Consider the following 19,376-nt stretch of genomic DNA (forward strand, 5'->3'; position numbering starts at 1 on the left):
GCTCGATCCCAGGACCCTGAGATCATGACCTGAGCCGAAGGTGGAAGCTTAATCCACTGAGCCACCCAGGCGCCCCGGGAGACGTTTTTTTAAAAAGCCAAAATCTGGGGCACCTGGGTGGCACAGTCAGTTGAGAATCTGACTCCTGGTTTCGGCTCGTGATCTCAGGGTCACAGGATTGAGCCTGGAGTTGGGCTCCGCACTCAGGGTGGAGTCTGTTGGGGACTTTCTCTCCGTCTGCCCTTCCCCCCTCTCTCTCTCTCACTCAAATAAATCTTTAAAAAAAAAAAAAAGAAAGAAAGAAAAAGGCAAAAAACTCCTTTATAAGGAAAAACAAACAGTTGGAACAAAATGAGGGGGGCAATAGGCCAAAAAAAAAAAAAAAAAGTGTCCATATTCACCTAAAAATTTTTTTTAAGAATACTGGAACATAAGAAAAATTGGTAACTTAGAACTTCATTTAGGATTCACAGACTCCAGCTGTCCAGACTCCAGTAGCCCCAAACTTGCTGAGCTAAGACAGATGCTCGTTTGTTTGTAGCCGAAATTTCCTACAAATCAGTGGTTCTCAAGCAGGGTCCCACCAGGGGACACCTGGCAATGTCTGAAGACATTTTTGGTTGTCATGACTCAGGGAGAGATGTACAGGCGTCTGTTGGCAGAGACCAGGGACACCACTAAACTCCCTCCGGCGCCCAGGATGGCCCCACAACAGAGGATTATCTGGCCCCAAATGTCAACAGTACTGAAGCTGAGAAGCCGTTCTCTAGTGACGACAGTGGAATGACAGGCCCCAGCCACCGGCTGGAGAAAGGACCGCTGGGAAGAACCCTGTGATGTCCTTGTCCGTCTTCCGCACCTCCTCCTCTGTCTTCCGTCATTCGTCTCCAACGTGGAAGCTGCTAAGAGCCCGTCGGCCTCCAGTGAGGAAAGAGTAGACCCACAACGGGCCACAAACTCCTTTAAAGAATGACAGCCACGGCTGTAGGACAGACGGGGCCTCAGCTGCTGTGGGCCCAGGCCACTTCCTCCTCCGTGGGCAGGAAGGTTTTGGAGTGAACAGTAAAGCAAGGTGAACAGGGGAGGGGCCCTGGCCCTCATCACACTTTAAAAAAGAGTTTTTTCCGGAGGAAATTGAAACACCCGGGGATCTGTTTGTAAATCCCTTTCTGCGAAACAGCATTAGCGACCTGTGAAGACATGAGCATGGGAGGTCTGTGAGCGCTCTCGATGGAAGGAAGACGGGCGGGAGTGCGGAATGGCCCCTGACCCAGCCCCGTCTCAGTGCCAGCTTGTACTGTGTGTCTAGGAGTCTGTTTCTCTCTGTTGGTTTTGTCTTTTAGATTCTATACATGAGTGAAACCACACTGTGTTTGTCTTTCTCTAATTTATTTCATATTGGGGGCCTGATAACCCTCTAGCTCCATCCATGCTGTCCCAAACAGAGAGTGTTCATCCTTTTTTACGGCTGAGTAATATTCCGATGTGTATCTATACCTCATCTTCTTTATCCACGCATCTGTGGATGGACACTTGGGCTGCTTCCGTATCTCAGCTGTTGTAAACCATGTTCCAGGGCCGGGCAGTAGGGGGGTGGGCAAAATAGGCGAAGGGGATTAAGAGGTAGAAACTTCCGGGCATGAAAAGTACAGCATAGAGAATATATCGATAATACTGTAATAACTTTGTACGATGACAGAGGGCAACTACACTTATCGTGGTAAGCACGGCGTGACGTACAGAATGGCCAGCTCCTGTGTTGTTCGCCTGAAGCTCACAGAATGCTACGTGTGTCGACGACACTTCAATAAATACATACGTCTATGCATAAAAGCTTAAGAACTACTCACAACCCTGCAGTCTCCTCAAGTTGGGAGGGAGAGTGTTTAAAGAAAAATATCTCCAGTGTAAGTTTAGAAAACTCAAAATTCAAAATTTCAAACTTCAAAAATTCACATAGTTCCAATCAGATTGAGGGGTTCGCTTAAGGACGAGTTCAGAGAAGGGATCAGGCCCTGATGGACTCCCAGGCCAACCCCACACAGCCCCCCACTGCCTCTGAGGTCACCGGGCCAGAGCCACGGCACACGGGGCCCCCTCAAGTCCTTCACTTGCTTTTCCTTTGTCCTCGGCTCTGCTCTGCAAAGCACAGAGCCAGAGCCTCCCCAGGAGGAAGGCATGGTCCCAGCCCTTCTAGACCCTTCTCATGGCACAGCTGAGCAAGTGGGAGAGGCCCATGTGAACTCTGAGACCCGTGGAGGAGGCAGCTGCTCTGAGCAGGCTTCCACAGAGAGAGGCTGGGGACGCATGAGGCCATGTTCCCTGCTCTCTCACCGGGCCCCCTGCCCTGAGAAGGGCATATACTGAGGAAATCATAATTCTCGAGCATCAAGCCTGAAAGAGTACACGGTGGGGCGAAGGGTGCAGGCCCCATGACCGCCTTCAGGAACGCCATGCTCTGGCCGCTGCTCCATCCTGCCCTGCCCTGAGGACTGGCCCTGCCAGCAGAGATCCCAGCATCAGTCTGGGACCTCAGAGCAGCTAGGAAGGCCCCCCTCTGAATGGGCCAACGTCACTGTAACAGTAACACCTTGCAATTCAGAGAAGCAGAAGCACCAACTCTCCCGGCAAGCCAAGGTGCACGAGGACCCTCTGGTGTGGGCCCGGGGCCCTGCTGGACCCTCCCGCCTTCCCCCGAGCACGACGCGCGCCCCTCCCAGCAGCCTTCCCTCTCCTCCCCCCGATGGAGGCCACACTCACCCTGAGCAGGAGGGTCTGCAAATCTTCAGAGTGAGCCCACTGCTCAAAAACACCATCCAAGGTCTCCACGTACCAGGAGCCGCTCTTGGTATCCCTCCAGGAAACAAAGCCTGCAGAAGCAGACAGGCTGAGCTTTACTGGGGAGCCCTACCCAACCCCCCGCCATGTGCAGGCTGGAGCCGCCTCTGGACTTGGGCCCATTCACACGGCCCGCGGGAGCGGCCCACATCTGTGCCCGCTGTCCCGGTCAGGACCTAACCTCACCCTCACCGCCACCTTGGGACTCCGGTCGTGATTCCTGCTTTCCCAGCAAGGAGAAGAAGGCTCGGAGAAGTCAAATGACTCACCCAAGGGCTGAGACTAACGTGTTCCCACCTGCTACGTGCCAGTCACCATCTCAGCGAGGCACTACCCACCTCGAGAATCCCCAGGACGCCCCTTGGAGGGCGACTGCTATCCCCATTTTAAAGATGAGAAGACCGAGACAGGGCCAAGACAAGAGAGACAAGTGAGGCCTACAAATCCAAGAGCAGGTGCCCCCTTAAATTCTGCCTCCTCAGCACCTCGCCTGTGTCCACCGAGCTGAGGCTTGGAGAGGCCAAGGAACTTGCTTAGGGTCCCTCAGCAAGAGGGAGAGGCAAGACCCACACCCACGTCTTTCCTTCATAGCGCAGCAGCTTGGAGAGCAGAGCAGGGGACCCGCCGGCTGGGAGGAGGAGCTCTCCTGACGCACTCACCTGGGAAGGTGGAGTAGGACACAAAAATGTCACTGGGTGTGGGCAAACTAGACACGGCGTCCGGCTGGTCACAGGGGCCTGGGCCTTCCTGGAACGGGACAGCGTCTGACTCGGGGTCACTGCCTGGGGTCCTGTCTTCGGGGGAAGCGGAGGCCACCTCAAACCCATGGTCTTTCTGCTCTGCAGGAACCAAAGACAGAAACACCACTCATCACTGACATCCACAGGCCAAAGCTCCTGCTCCTGACAGCCGGCCTGCCCCAGCCCGAGACCACCAGATTCCCTCTGCAGCCAGGGTTCCAGGGCTGAGCAAACTTCAACAAGAAACAGAAACCGAAGCTTTGCCTTTCTTTTAATTTAACAGGTGGGGGCGAGCAGGGGACGGGCAGAGGGAACTGGAGAGAATCTCGAGCAGACTCCCCACTGAGCGTGGAGCCTGATGCGGGGCTTCATCTCTCGACCCTGAGATCACGACCTGAGCCAAAATCGAGAGTCAGATGCTTAACCAACTGGGCCCCCCGGGGGCCCCTGAACCTTTACTTTTTACTATGACAAACATTGTACACATTCATTAGGTAAAATGCAGGGGCGGGGGGGGGGGAGGGCAGGGCGCAGTATTTTTTTTAAAAAGCTGTAAAAACAAGTTACAAGAGTTATACCCAAGAGAACTGAAAACGGTGTTCCAACAAAACCTTGCACAGCAACTGCATTATTCACAACAGGCGAACAGTGGAGAAAAGCTGTGTCCACAATAGGCGAACAGACAAACAGAATGGGCTGTACACATCCAGGGGGATTTCATTCTGGCTTGGAAAAGAACGAAGTGCTGGCCGCTGGTGCACCATGGATGGGCACTGGAAACTGGCCCAGCACAAGAAGCAGATGCCAAAGGCCAGCTGGTTCCGTGTATGGGAAAGGCCCAGAACGGGCAAACCCACAGCGAAGCAAGCAGGCAAGTCGCTGCCAGCGGCTGAGAGGAGGCGGGCGTGGGAGCTGAGTGCTGATGGGTATGTAGCTTCTACTCAGAGCGATGAGAAAGTTCTAGAATGTGGTTGGGGATGGGTGCTCAAGAACTCACTGTATACTCACTGTACTGTATACTCTGAAATGGTTAAAATGATTGGCTTCATGTCATTAAAAAACAAGTGGCACTATTCGGTCTTGTTCTCCGGGCCGGAGGGGGGGCGGCCTCTGTTAACAATTGGCGTATTTCCTTCCAGACATCTCTCACCTCCTGTCCATCACGCGTCTGCTGAATGGGTCTTACTCTTCTCCAGTCTTTGAGCCTCCGCTTCGACCCTCGTTATTTTGTTCTACTATAATACTTGTGCTTGCGAAGCTATCTCGGATCCTTGCAGGGAATCAGAAAAGGCAGCAAACCATAGGTCACGGGATCTGGGAAACTGTTTCCACCCTCTGACCCTGTACTTTCCCCAGGAAAGAATCCAAGTGATGTCAAGACCCTCTATGCAAAGACATTTGTGGTCACGGGAGCCAAAAATTGGATATCCCCTCAACGGCCGGCATTAGGGGAATGGATTAGTGACCGCAGATCACTAAAACGGCACGTTACGGAGCCATCTGAACTAGCGGTGATGAGGACCGTGACGATGTGAAGAAATGCTCATGGGCTAATGCACAATGAGAAGAAGCAGACTGTGCCCACGGGCCACCATCCATGGGCAAGAGGCAGAAACGAGACTGCTGTGTCAGGCTCACGAGATCCTGGACGACTGCTGCACTCACATTTTCTCTCTTCTCGGTTTCAAAATCTGCATTCCCCCCAAAGCTGTGGCAGACCTGGAAACCAGAGCGGTGAGGGCAGGACTCCGGCCACATACAAATCCAGAGCAGAGCCATCGGGGTGGTGACACGTGGGAGGTCTCCCGGGATAAGCTCCAGGGAATCCCTGCAGGGCACAGTGGGCTATGCCAGAGAGAAAGCAGCTGCAAAAGCAGACAGAGAGCAGAGTGGCCCAGAGGGTCTCTTAGGGAATGGTTTCTGGGGCAGGTGACTGTGACCCAGGCTCCGATGGGAGAGGGAACGGTCCTAGTTGGGGAAGCAGCGGGACAGGCAGACCCTGGGCAGGACAGCAGGTGGGTTTGTGTGGCTGGATCTGTGATGGGAAACAGCAAAGAGGGAAGGAAGTCCCAGTTCACCCAGGGAAGCAGGGGTCCCATCTGCAGGGGGCAGAGACGGGACAAAGATGGTTCTGGCAACCCCGTGTTATAGCCCCAACATCTACTGACCTCTGGCCCCATGCATCTGACTCAGAAACCTGGTAATCTGTCTTTGTTCTCACAACCGACCTTCAGGGGCCAGGATTCTGCTCTACACATGTTGCCTCTGCCATGGAGACCCCCAAGTCTGCAAAGCCAGGGCTTCTGAGACCTGTGAGAGCTGGGCTGGTCTCCAGCTTCCTCAGGTCCCTGCTTCGGGTTGTTTCCTTGGCCGAGATCCTGGAATGTGCCCTGGGTGTCTGGGAATGTCGTGAAGTGGAACTGGGGCTGGGACCTGAGATGGGGGTGGCGGGGGTCGGGGACATTGCGGCGGGGGAAGCTGTAGGAATAGCCCAAGGAGACAGAGCGGGGCAGCGGGACTGCCTGGGGAAAGTGGAGAAGACACAGTGGGATCTGAATGGGGAATACAAGAGAGAGACAGAGGAGGAGTCAGAGTTAAGGCAAACTCACTCCCCTCACTTCCCCCTAAGAATACATACACAGGGGCACCTGGCTGGCTCAGCGGATTAAGTCTCTGCCTTCGGCTCAGGTCATGGTCTCAGGGTCCTGGGATCGAGCCCCGCATCGGGCTCTCTGCTCAGCGGGGAACCTGCTTCTCCCTCTCCCTCTGCCTGCCTCTCTGCCTGCTTGTGATCTCTGTCAAATAAATAGATAAAATCTCAAAAAAATAAATAAATAAATAAATAAAAAGGAATAAACACAGCGGGAGGAGGAGCTGAACCCTCCACACGGAAAATCCACAACCCACAGCACACTGCTCCCTTCTGCCTTCTCAGCATGAGCCCTGGAAGTCTGAAGAGGGGCGGCGCCAAAACGAACAGCTTGGCCAGGCAGACGCCGCTTGGCTCCGGCTAAGTGCATGGGGCCGGGCCATGCTACATCACGCTACCCCCTCACGAAAGGCCACACCAGCACCACCAACTTCGAGACGTGTGTCCCTGCCTTGGGGCGTGCCCTACCTCTGATGGAAGGGACACAGGACTTGTCAAAGGATTTAAAAACTCTTTGAAATTGTAACAACAGTGAATTTTGCAAAAGCAACCCAAGATTCACCAAAATCCAGGGCAGATGTTCAAACACCTGTAAACAAGAGGACACTCGGAGGGCCAAGGACCCAAATTGTGGGCAGGTCAGCGTTTCTGTTCTTGGTCTCCCTACCGCCCCCATGTGGCCACCGCGTTGCACACAAGGTCCACGGCCGCCTGGGGCAGAGCAGGCACCGCAGTTCCAAAGGCAGCCTCGCAATCACGCATTCCAGCTCTGAAAACTTGCTGTTTCCACGGAGTTGGGTTTTCTTTTGTTTTGGGGGGGTTTGTTTTTAGTGAAGGGAATCAATATTATTTAAAATTTTGCTCAAAAATTTGCTATTTCAAAATCATTTGATAGGATCCACAGAAGATGCAACCATGCTGTGGGCTTTATGCCAGGCTGGGGGGACCTGGCTGAGGGGCAGACAGGCCTGGTCCTGCCCCCAGAAGAGCTGACCGGGGGGCGAGGCCATCTCAGTACAAGGACAAAGCGCTGTGAGGGCAGAACAGAGGCTGCGGACCTCGTGGGCCAGCTAAGGAGTCCGGAGAGTGACCCTGCTGTTGAGAGGGGACAATGAGGCAACGAGCCGGGAGACGAGCTACCTGTGACCTTCCCAGCAAGCTGTGTCCCAGCTCAGCCTTGACCATGGTTCCCTTGCCCACCTCAACTTTCCCTCTCTTCACACAAGAAGGAAGAACCAGGGGCACCTGGGTGGCTCAGTGGGTTAAAGCCTCTGCCTTCGGCTCGGGTCCTGATCCCGGGGTCCTGGGATTGAGCCCCACGTCGGGATCTCTGCTCAGCGGGGAGCCTGCTTCCCTTCCTCTCTCTCTGCCTGCCTCTCTGCCTACTTGTGATCTCTGTCTGTCAAATAAATAAATAAAATCTTTTAAAGAAAAATTCTTTAAAAAAAAGAAGGAAGAATCATTTGCTTCAGAGCAAGAACATCGGCTGACTACCTTGGGGACCATAATAAAAACGATGAGTGGGAGCAGATTTCTACAACCCCAAGAGCAGCAGCCTTTCCACCTTCCTCTTACCATAACTCTGAGGTAACTGTGCTGGGGACGGGGGGCAGGGGGCTCCTAGGCGACACGGGGTCCTCTGGGGCCAGGGGGACGGGGAGAGTCCAGGTCTGCAGCTACAAGAATGAACCAGGCACCGTGTTAAGTGCTGTAATATGCAAGATATTTCATAGCGACGCTAGGAGGCTCTGTTCTTATCCCCACTTGCCAAGGCTTCTAGAGATGAACCAGCCCATGATTGTGTAGGAAGCAAGGAACCACCAAGACGGAACCTGGCATTCCGAGTCACTCACGGTCAAGTTACGAGCATGGGTCACGACCGTGACCTGATGCAATTCCAGTCAGATTATAAATTCCAGGGGTCAGAGACACTGTCTCCCTAGCACCTAACGCACAGCCGGGTATCACAGCTCCCAGTAATTTTTACTCAATAAACACTTATCAGATGTCATGTGACAGAGCCTACTCTCCTAGACAACCCACGCCCCCTCACCTGACCCCACCAACGTGGAACAATATGGGACAGATGAACACATTCAGAAGAATATGCTGCTGGGGCGCCCGGGGGCTCCGCGAGCTAAGCAAGCGTCCATCTCTAGGTTTCGGCTCAGGTTGTGCTCTCAGGGCCCTGGGATCGAGCCCCACGTCCAGCTCCCCACTCAGCGGGGAGTTTCCTTGTCTCCCTCTCCCTCCGCCCCTCCCCACCCCCTGTTCATGTGCTCTCTTTCTTAAAAAAGAAAAAAAAATATATATATATACATATGTTTGTATATATGTTTATATAAATATATACACATACATATGTGTATATATATACACACACACACACACATAATATTACTGAAATCTCCAATACCTGGGCCCTTGGGAATTCTAGTCATTTGGCTCTGGCCTCCCTTTCTCTGGGACAGTAGAAAGAGGGTCTAGTTGAGGCAGGTTGAAGGAATGATAAGGAAAATGAAAGAGGTTTTTTTTCTCTCCGCTGCTTTGTCATTGCCAAATCTCTGGAGTTGAAGCTCAGAGGCTCTAACTTCCACAGGCCAGACAAAGCTGAGGCCTCATTGAGACAAAGGCAGGAGCTGCCGTTCGGGCAAAGGGGCCATGTCTGGGACCCTCTGACCACAGGGGCCATGTCTGGGACCCTCTGACTGCCCGGTCGGACCCCTTGGGCATCGGCGGGGGCGGCTCCTCCCACTGGAGTCATCCGCGGGGAGACTGAGGACCTGCTTACCCCCACCGCAGGCCTGGATGAAGAAGAGCTTGGGCTTCCCTCCCAAGCTGGGGCAGCCGGCTCCATTGAAGATGTTCACAATTCTCTCGATGGCCACAGGACATCCGTCCGTGCCATAAACAGCCCCTGGGAACTGGAGGTGGCTGGCCTAGGAGACCAAGAATCCTGGTTACAAAACCAAAGAGCCGGGGTAAGAATCCAACACACTCTCCAGTGGCTTTGTGGGGCCAAGCGTTTAGAAGGTCCCAGCAAGGGGCACAAGCCTGACTCAGACAGAGGATGGTTCTGGATGGGTCCAGCCAATCTACCTTCCGGAGGTCTCTGACTCACGTGCCTAAAACCGCCTAACTGGAGAGTGCAGCCAGCTTCTTCTAGATCGGTGTTCCTCAAACTGTGGTCCCTGGACCAGTGGCATCAGCATCACCCAGGAACCCATAAGGCTTCCTGAGTCCTGGGCTCCCCCAGACCAAACTCAAAACGTTGGTGGTGTGGACCAGCAATATGGTCTTTCAGGAGCCTCTGATGCAGCTGAGCACTGAGAACCACTGTTCTGTTCTTCTCAGACTTTCTGCATGTGGGGTCCTGTCAAAGTGCAGGCTCTCCATGAAGAGGTCTGGGCCAGGCCTGAGAGTCTAATTTCTCTTGAGTTCCTGGTGAAGACCGTGCTGTTGGTCTGGGGCTCACACCACGAATGAAAAGGGGGCAGTCCCTGCCCAGCTACAGGCCGGAGTTTCGCTCTGTGAGGATGTGGCCTAGTAAGGCCAGACCACTGTGGTTTTCCTCTCTCTATGACAAAGTTCCCAATTTTGAAAACACGATGCAACCCTCTGCGGGACCACAGGCCTCCTTTCTGATCTGTCCAACCCTCACATGAAAAGATGAGTGAGGGACCTGAGGCCCAGGCACGGAGAGGGGCAGGGCCACAATGACCCAGCACATTAATGGCCAAGCCCAGAGTGGATCCCAGCGTCCGGACATCCAGCAAAGGACCTGGGACCACGGCGAGCAGGACGGAGGGAGGAGCTGGGAGCTCCTGTGTGCTATGCCCAGCCCTGAACGAAATCCAGGGTGGGAGCTCTGGTGAGCAGAACCTCCTTCCCCCTCTCTCCCAGATGGCTTCTCCCAGGAACACAGCACCCTCCCAGACGAGATTTCAACTCCTCAGAAGGCCAGATGGCTCCCAGGAAGCCAACAGGGGAAAGACAGGGCCCCGTAGCTCTTCCCACAAAGCCGGGACCCAGGAAAGACCGGGGCTCTGTCATGGCCTCTCAGCTCAGCAATTCGGGGGTCACTGCCCAAGGAGCCAGCACCTCTACCTGACAGCCGTGGGAGAGGACGACCACCACGCAGCAGTCCAGGGCGCTGTGGTCCCGCCGCGCCAGCTCCACCAAAGCCTGGACCATTTGCTACAAGAGAAGGTGGCAGATAAGGCAGAACACGGACGGATCGGGTCCCCATGCTGGGCCCACCTGGGCAGAGCACTTCCCCTGCTCCCGTGGCCAACACTGCCGTAAGGACCACCCTGACAGTGACAAGAGCCACCGTTCCTGGCGATAAGGTACTGGGCTCCGGCACAGCTCATTCACTCCTCACAGTGACCCGAGGAGGGGATCCCCTTCCTGCTGTCTGGACGAGGAAGCTAAAGTCCAGGAGACACAGGGGAGGACCCATCTTCAACCAGGTCGCCCGGAGGCTGCGACCTGACCTGGGAGCCCCCGGAGCCACGCTGCCCCTGCTGGGTGCTCCAGTCTTCAGGGCTCATCTCGGGGAGTCGCTGGGCTTCATCGGGTGGGTCTCGGGACCCTGCCCCACCCTGCCCCTCCTCTCCCCGTGGACCTCGACCCTACCTTGGCCGTCAGGTCGCACTTCACCTCCACCATGAAATGCAGCAAGTGGAAGCGTTGACGCAGCTTCTCACAGTCGATGTTGGAGCCGGTGCGGGCCGTGAGCCTCGACTCCAGGCAGAAGTTCACATTGTTGATGATCAGGCAGTGGCCGCAGGGGTCAGCGTTCAGGGCGTAGGCCTGCCCAAGCACAGGGACCAGTATCAGCAGGGCACTCGCTGCCCCCGTCAGGAGAGAAGGCGAGCCCCTGGTTTTCATGTATTCTGGAGAGAGGGGACGGGAGAGGGGTCTGCCCGCCCTCTAACAGGGCAGCAGCGTCTACACTGGGCATTCTGGGGCAAAAGCACACAGACTGCAACCCAGACAGGCATGAGCGTGTGCGGGAGGGCACACGAGAGCGAACCTGGGAGAGAAGACAGTTCCCACAGCAGCACTCAGCTAAGAAATCCAACACCCAGAGGCATTCTCCCTAAAAGGATCGGACAGACTGTCCATCCAGGGGAGCCCCCGAGAACCGCGTGGGTGGCCCCTGCAGCAGACAGACCCGTGGCCCGGCCAGCCCTCAGGACGGACACCACTTCCCAGCCAGGCTCCCCGGGGCCCCAGGAATCCTCCCTCACAGCAGCCCGTCCTTTTTGTCACAGTCCTTAACACCATTTAGACTGAGGTTATTTCTTTGTGTACGTGGCCTCTGCTAGGCTGACGGTCTAGCACAAGGACTAGAAACACAAGGGGTCCACTCCCAGGATCGCGGCATGGAGCCCAGGACCGGCACGCAGGACTCACACAACAAGTGCTGTGAGTGAGAGTGACTCGGTCGCACAGCCGATTCTGAGAGCCGCCTCACGTGCGGTCTGAGCCCCCGACTTCACAGTCAAGGGAAGAGCAGGGAGGCTTGGACAGTCGGCTCCGGGAAGAGCTGTGCCAGCGTCGGGAAGCTGTAGAGGACCTGGGACCCTCCCGCCAGCTGAGCTTGGTTCCCTGGGCTCCTGGAACAGCTGCAGAGGGAAGGACCTGGGATGTGTAGAGCAGAAGAGCCCAAAGCCAAGGCAGCTGGCTCCAGGTCACAAGAAGACTCACCAAATCAGCATTTTGCTTGGAAATCTCCGGAGCACCTGGAGAAAGAGAGAAGACATGAATGGCTGGCCCAACAGGGGCGGGGCAAGGGTCTCTGAGTATAAAAGAGCAAGAATTGGGGGAACATCAGGCAGTGCTAGTGGGAGACCAGGGGCATGGCCACCTTGCAGAACAGCTCAGAAGTCTCCAGGGAGGTTGAACACACACCTACCCTCTGACCAGCAATTCCATTCCCAGGTCACAAGAGAAATGAGTGCGTGAGCAGAAAACAACTGGGCTGTGGATGATCACTGAAGCCTCATTCCTTTTTTTCCTTAAACATTCTATTTATTTATTGGAGAGACAGAGGGCACGCGTGCACAGCGGGGAGGAGGAACAGTGGGAGAGGGAAAGGGAGGAGCAGACTCCCCGCCGAGTGCAGAGCCCAATGCAGGGCTCGATCCCAGAACCCCAAGATCATGATCGAAGCTGAAGTAAGATGCTTAACCGACGGAGCCACCCAGGCAACCCCACTGAAGCATTACTTTTTTTTTTTTTAAGATTTTATTTATTTGACAGAGAGAGAGAGAGGGATCACAAGTAGGCAGAGAGGCAAGCAGAGGGAGAGGGAGATGCAGGCTCCCCACTGAGGAGAAAGCCCAGTGCAAAATTTGATCCCAGGACTCTGGAATCATGACCTGAGCTGAAGGCAGATGTTTAACCAAGTGAGCCACCCAGGCGCCCCTAAAGCCCTGTAGTCTTAATGCCCAGAACTAGAAACAATACAAATGTTCCTCAACAAGTTGATGGATAAACAATTTAGGAAAAAAGCCATACATGGGAATGCTCCACAGCCTAAAAGGAACAAGGTACAGACACGTACAACGCTGTGTTGTTAAGCCAAGGAAAGGAGACAGACGAGTACACATGACGTGATTCCATTCACATGAGATTCTAAAACAGAAAGGCATAGGGAAAGCTCTAGGAGAGTGGACACTTCCTTCTGTAGAACCCATGGAGCCCAGCACCCAGAAAGTCCTCAGCAAGTATTTACAGAATGAATATATGAGTAAAGGTGATGATTTTTCCTTCAGTGTCAAATGAGTTTTCATTTTGATTAGCAAGAAGAGCACTGACCACCAGCCTGTAAGGTAGTAGGGTTTTTCTACTTCTTCTTCTTCTTCTTTTTTTTCTAAGATTTTATTTATTTATTTGACAGACAGAGATCACAAGTAGGCAGAGAGGCAGGCAGAGAGAGAGAGGAGGAAGCAGGCTCCCCGCTGACCAGAGAGCCTGATGCGGGGCTCGATCCCAGGATCCTGGGATCATGACCTGAGCCGAAGGCAGAGGCTTTAACCTACTGAGCCACCCAGGTGCCCCAGATTTTTCTTCTTCTTAAACAAAGAGAACTTGGTGGCTATCTCTGAGTTGCTGTGCAAGGTGAGAGGTCCTGGAGCCTATTCGCGTGATCCCACAGTTGTGCCATTCATTGCTCACAGAGGGCTGGGGCCCCTCGCTGGGAACTATTCTCTCAAGAGTTCTAAAGCCATGCCAGAAAAGCATTCACGTCCACCTGGGCAGAGCACTTCCCCTGATCCCGTGGCCAACACTGCCATAAGGACCACCCTGACAGTCACAAGAGCCACCGTTCCTGGCAATAAGGTGCTGGGCTCGGGCACGGCTCATTCACTCCTCACAGTGACCCGAGGAGGGGATCCCCTTCCTGCTGTCTGGACGAGGAAGCTAAAGTCCAGGAGACACAGGGGAGGACCCGTCTTCAACCAGGTTGCCCGGAGGCTGCGACTCCTTCAAATGATTCCTCCTTCAAATGCAAAGCCAACACATGACTTCAAGAAACATGAGAAATCAAGGAAATAGGACACCACCAAAGGAGTACAATAATTTTCCAGAAACTGTCCCCTGAGAATAGAAACCTGCAATGTGCCTGACAAAGAATTCAAAATCACAGTCTTGAGGAAGCTCAGTAAGCTACAAGAGTACACACAAAGACAATTCAACATCATCAGGAAAATAACACATGAACAAAAGAGATAGAAATCATTAAAAAAGAACCAAACAGGGGCGCCTGGGTGGCTCAGTGGGTTAAGCCGCTGCCTTCGGCTCAGGTCATGATCTCAGGGTCCTGGGATCGAGTCCTGCATCGGGCTCTCTGCTCAGCAGGGAGCCTGTTTCCCTCTCTCTCTCTGCCTGCCTCTCCATCTACTTGTGATTTCTCTCTGTCAAATAAATAAATAAAAAATCTTAAAAAAAAAAAAAAAAAGAACCGAACAGAAATTCTAGAGCCGAAGGATGCCATGAATCAAATTAAAAATGCAACAGAGCATCAGTATCAGACCCGATCCTGCAGAAAAAAGAATCTGCGATGTAGAAGACAAGTCTTTTGAAATTGTCATCAGAGAACAAAGAGAAAAGAACAAAAAAGATGAAGAAAGCCTACATGAACTATGGGTTATCTTGAAAAGAAACGTCTATGCAGTATCGGGGTCCCAGAAGAAGGAAGAGAGGGAGAAAGGGGCAGCAAGCTTATTTAGAAAAATAATGGCTGAGAACTTCCCACACCTGGGGAGAGATCTGGATATCCAAGCTCACTAACCTCATAGGTCCAACTACCCACCAACCACTCTCTTGGTACTCACATACATCACTGAATCGTCCAGAGCCACTGTCCACTGGCCTGGGCATCTCTGGTCTGAGAACCTCTGGCCTGAGCTTGGCTGGCCAGAGCTGCTCAGGCCCCAGCACCACTGGAGCAAGTTTTCCGGGAGTCGCCTTTGATGGACCTTGCTTCCCTCTGAGATCCTCTGGTGTGAGGCCCAATGCTCTAACCACCACAGGCATGGGGTCCTGTGGTCTGATGACCTCTGGATTCTGCTTTTCCGCTTGCCGAAGCGCTCTCAGGACTGAAGCCAGTTTGTTCTGGTCTGTGTCCTCTAAGCAGGAGATGAACAAAGGAAGGGCCTGACTCCCTCGGGTCTCTAGATCTATGACGAGCTGCCTGGCCTGATCGCTCCGAGACCCTGAGCCTGCATGCTGTTTGGAAAGAAAGACATGGCACTATTATCCACACAATGTCCTGTGACTCTCACTTTGTCCCCCCCACCCCCATTTCCCATCTAGCATAAGTCTAAACAATCTGGCATGTGCACAAAACTTCTGCATGCAGTTACACTGAGTGTGTGCCACATGCCAGCCTTTGCTTATCTATTCATTCAGTATTTTGGAGGCATCTCTGATGAGTCCAACATTGTGCTAAGTGCTGAAAATACAGCAGTGGCCAGTATCAATCCTCAAGAAGCAGTTATCTAGCGGGGGTTGCAAACACATGAATCAACAGTGACACAGCAAAGAGAGAAGTGTCAGGTAGGAAAGCACATGAGCCTAAGAGGGTCCAGGGGAATCCAACTCAGATTTGGGAAGCCAGGGAGGCCTCCAGCAGGGGATGTAAAGCTTTGCTGAGACCCCAGAGAACATTAGGAAGTGAAGAGTGAATTCAGAGAAATGAGAAATGTAAGCTGGAATGGGAGACAGTGGTGTGGGGTGAGGCCTTTGTGTGCGCACACCAAGACAGCTGTGAGGAGCTTCTGGTGGCTCAGTAGGTTGAGCCTCTACCTTCGGCTCAGGTCATGATCTCAGGGTCTTGGGATCAAGCCCCGCATCGGGCTCTCTGCTCGCAGGGAGTCTGTTTTCCCCTCTCTCTCTGCCTGCCTCTCTGCCTACTTGTGATCTCGCTCTCTCTGTCAAAGAAATAAATAAATAAAATATTTTTTAAAAAAGAGAGAGAGAGAGAAAGAAAGTGACAGAGTCAGATCTGCCTTTTAGAAAAATTACTCCAGGGGCAGGGTGGACAACTGAAGGGAATGAGCCACAGCCAGGTCAGGTAGTGGCAAAGATGGTGCCGCAGGAATGGGGAAGTGAGTGGACAGAACAGAAAAATCAAGAAGGAGAAAGCACAGGATGTGGGCACTCACCAGGTGGATCGTAAGGTGCAGGAAGGGTTGAGGTTAATGGGTGTCAGGATGCGGGGGCTGGTCACTGACACGGAAAAGAAGGAACAAGCTTGTCTGCTCATTGTCTTTGAGACCCAGCTCTGGCCAAGTTCCTCAGGATCTACAGGAATGAGACCCACCCTGGGCTCCAATGTCCTACAGCAGCACTGTCCAAGGGAACTTTCTATGATGATGGAAATATTCTTCACCTGTGCTGACCAAGATGGCCGGCATTAACCAACATGGCTCCTGAGCACTGGGGTCCAACAACTGAGGAACAGAATTTTCTATTCTATTTAGTATTAATTACTTCAGACTTACACTTAAATAGCCACATAGTGGCTAACGGCTACTATACTGAACAGCACAGACCGATAATGTCACTGAAAAGATAATCCTCACTAACAAAACAGATAGCTACGGGCCTTTCTCTCAACATTTTACAGAACACTCACAGTAAGACAGATGCTGCGTTAAATGCATCATTTCATCTAGTCTCCCTCAACAACCTTAAGGGGTAAAATTACAATTATCCCCACTTTAAGGATGAGGGAAACTGAGTCCCAGAAAGGCACTGCAACTTGCTAATATGTAACAAAGCCAGGATGAGGACCTAGATCCATGTGGCTCAGCCAAACCAGGTGTGGCAAAATGGTGGCCTTGTCATTCACGTGATGTTCTTTTAAAAATCTGAATTTAGGGCACCTGGGTGGCTCAGTGGGTTAAGCCTCTGCCTTCGGCTCAGGTCATGATCTCAGGATCCTGGGATCGAGGCCTGCATCAGGCTCTCTGCTCAGCAGGGAGTCTGCTTCCCTCTCTCTCTGCCTGCTTCTCTGCCTACTTGTGATTTCTCTCTCTGTCAAATAAATAAAATCTTTTAAAAATAAGTAAAAAAATAAAATAAAAAGCTGAATTTGTCACTAACATTTAAAATCAGGGAATTTAACATCAAAATCAGAATTTTCAGCTTCTCTTTAAAAACCTGGCAACAGGGGCGCCTGGATGGCTCAGTGGGTTAAAGCCTCTGCCTTCAGCTCAGGTCATGATCCCAGGGTCCTGGGATGGAGCCCCGCATCAGGCTCTCTGCCCAGTGGGGAGCCTGTTTCCTCCTCTCTCTCTGCCTGCCTCTCTGCCTACTTGTGATCTCTGTCTGTCAAATAAATAAATAAAATCTTTAAAAAAAAAAAAAAAAAAACACCTGGCAACACAGGGCCAGCATTCTGGAATGACCATACTGAGCCGGAGCTGGGGGGCTGCCCACTGCAATGTCCACCCATTGGGCCTCTCTGGGCATCTGCATTTGTATCTGAAGGCACAGCGATGGCCTTCAACCATTTCCACTCTTTAGTACAGGCCACAGAGCAGATGCCCATTAGACTTCTTTAAATTTATTATTATTCACTGATAATTTTTCATATGACCTTATCCTATTAAAGACTTCCTCACTAGGTCAGGTCAAGCTCCTGGATGATGGAGGAAACAGACACTCGGTCTGCAAGCAGCCCCCAGGGCAGGGGCCTCCGGAAAGCCACTCACACCTCGGGGTAGGAAATACCTCCTGGACACCCCCTGCTTTAAAAAAGAACCTCGCATATTTATTTTCTCCATTCCCTGCATCAGGCCCATCACCTCCAAAACCCCTTAGGAAACATAAACTTAGCACAGGAGAGGATGGCCAAAGTGGGCAGGGCACAGGCAGGTAGGCCCTGGCTCTGCACCTGCCCTTAGAGTTCCACATCCATTAGCTCATTTGGTTCGCACGCTACTACCGTTGTAACCCAGTTCAGAGTCCAGGAAATTAATGTTCAAAGACGATCAGTGGCTTAGCCAGGGACACAGTCCCAGGGAGTGTGACCCATCCCCTCCAGATGAGTGCCCTGAATCTCCACGCTAAAAGGAACAACACAGGCCTCCTTCCCGGGCATAAACACACTGCTGCTGCAGCCAACAGGGCCTGCTGGCGGGGCGGGGCGGGGAATCACTCTCTCCAACCCTGGAAAAGGCGTTTGGGATGGCACGGTTCCGCAGGACGAACCAGTGGGCTCAACGCCGCGAGGTAAAAGGGGGTTCCCACAGGATGATTCCCCGAAGGGGATGGGTACTGGGGGCACAGATCGGAAGGAAAGAGCGGGAGCTCGGCCTTAAAGTCATCCTGAGGCTTCAGCAACCCTCTCCGCGCGGCCCCCCTGACCCCAGCTGGGACGTGAAGTCTGCGCGCGGAGCGGGAAACTGGGCGCACCTGAATGTCCTCGATCATGGCGGGCGTAAAGAGCTGGCGGGTCAGCAGAACGTCCCAAAGCGGGGCCACCTGCAGCTCGTTGACCAGCTGCACCCGGCACCGCCGCAGGATCTGCCGGTCCGCCTCGTCCATGGCAGCCAGATAGCGGGAACCCGGGCGGCCTCGGTCCGCTTCCGGGCCTCGGCCGCTGCGCTCCGCCCACCACCCAGGACCCGCCTTGGGACCGGCCCCCGCGTTGAGCCCCGCCCCCGCATTCCCCCTGGGCCCCGTGGGTCCCGCCCCCAGGCCCCGCCACCGCACCACCTCCGCCCCAGCCTCCGCGCCCCGCCCACAGGACACACCCCCGTGCCGCCGCCCCGCCCCGAGGGCGTACCCCGCTTCTCTGCCCCGCCCCCCCAGCCCTTCTGCAGTCCGCGCCGCCCACCCCCAGCCAGAAGGCTTTTACAAAAACTCGGGCTGCGGTCACACTGCTGGTAAGTGGGACACCCATACCTGGAGCCACGGTCTGTCCCGCCCCATTCAAGCCCCTCGCGGGTACGGTGTCCTCTAGCCCCCTTCCCACCCGTGATAAAACTAATTTTCCTGCCCCAGGCCCGTGCCCAGATGTCGTCGTTTACTGTTCCAAACTCGCCTGTCTCATCCGGCCAAGGTCTTAAATTCCCCCTCTGCCCTCCCTCCCACCCTAGTACCGCCTACAAAGAAAAAAAAAAAAAGAGAGAGAGAAAACATCCAAAACTGGCAGAAATCTACTCTCTGAACTCGCAGTTTGTACAGCTCACGTCCACATTTCAAAAATAATTGCTCCTGTTTATTGAGCATTTGCTAAGTCTCAACCACTGTGGTAGTCACTTGACGTTGCGTTATCTCCCTTGACTACAGTCCTACGAAAGGAATATACCAAAAAGTGTTCCTTTCACCCATCTTACAGACGGGGCTCAGGGAAGTGGTCTCGTCCAAGATCCCAGAGGTAGTAAGAGGCACAAGGCAGTCAAAATTTAGACCTGAACCCGACTCAAGTCCACCTTAGAATCCATTCTCTGAGTCTCGAAACCCCAGCCCCATTCATTCGTTTATTCCACAAATATTTGTGAAGATCCTGCCTGTGCTGAGGTCTACGCAGGCACCGAGAAGATCTAGGTGAACACAATAAAGGGCCCTACCCTTAGAAGCTTACATTCCAGTGGGAGGAGACAGACGATGATAATATGAAC

The 19,376-nt window shown here is 53.4% G+C and overlaps 1 protein-coding gene across 3 annotated transcripts; it reads right to left on the reverse strand.

Annotated features, from left to right (window-relative positions):
- Window positions 1-306: 306 nt before the first annotated feature.
- Window positions 307-18,382, reverse strand: CASP9 (caspase 9). Of its 3 annotated transcripts, none has more exons than XM_004741419.3 (9): window positions 18,166-18,380; window positions 14,577-14,970; window positions 11,944-11,978; window positions 10,867-11,043; window positions 10,336-10,425; window positions 9,020-9,167; window positions 3,498-3,677; window positions 2,761-2,870; window positions 947-1,190 (listed from the first exon to the last, which is right to left on the reverse strand). In XM_004741419.3, exons 1-9 carry the CDS (start codon window positions 18,295-18,297, stop codon window positions 1,101-1,103), a joined length of 1,356 nt encoding a protein of 451 aa, XP_004741476.1. In that variant the 5' UTR covers window positions 18,298-18,380; the 3' UTR covers window positions 947-1,100. The 3 variants fall into 3 exon arrangements, with proteins under 3 accessions (XP_044919729.1, XP_004741476.1, XP_044919730.1); XM_045063795.1 differs by lacking the exon at window positions 947-1,190 and adding an exon at window positions 1,373-1,555 and having other exon boundaries at window positions 18,166-18,382; XM_045063794.1 differs by lacking the exons at window positions 9,020-9,167; window positions 10,336-10,425 and having other exon boundaries at window positions 307-1,190; window positions 18,166-18,382.
- Between the last annotated feature and the right edge of the window lie 994 nt (window positions 18,383-19,376).

The sequence above is a fragment of the Mustela putorius genome, unplaced genomic scaffold (genome assembly GCF_011764305.1).
Source record: "Mustela putorius furo isolate JIRA1106 unplaced genomic scaffold, ASM1176430v1.1 tig00003853_pilon_pilon_pilon, whole genome shotgun sequence".
Taxonomy (NCBI): domain Eukaryota; kingdom Metazoa; phylum Chordata; class Mammalia; order Carnivora; family Mustelidae; genus Mustela; species Mustela putorius.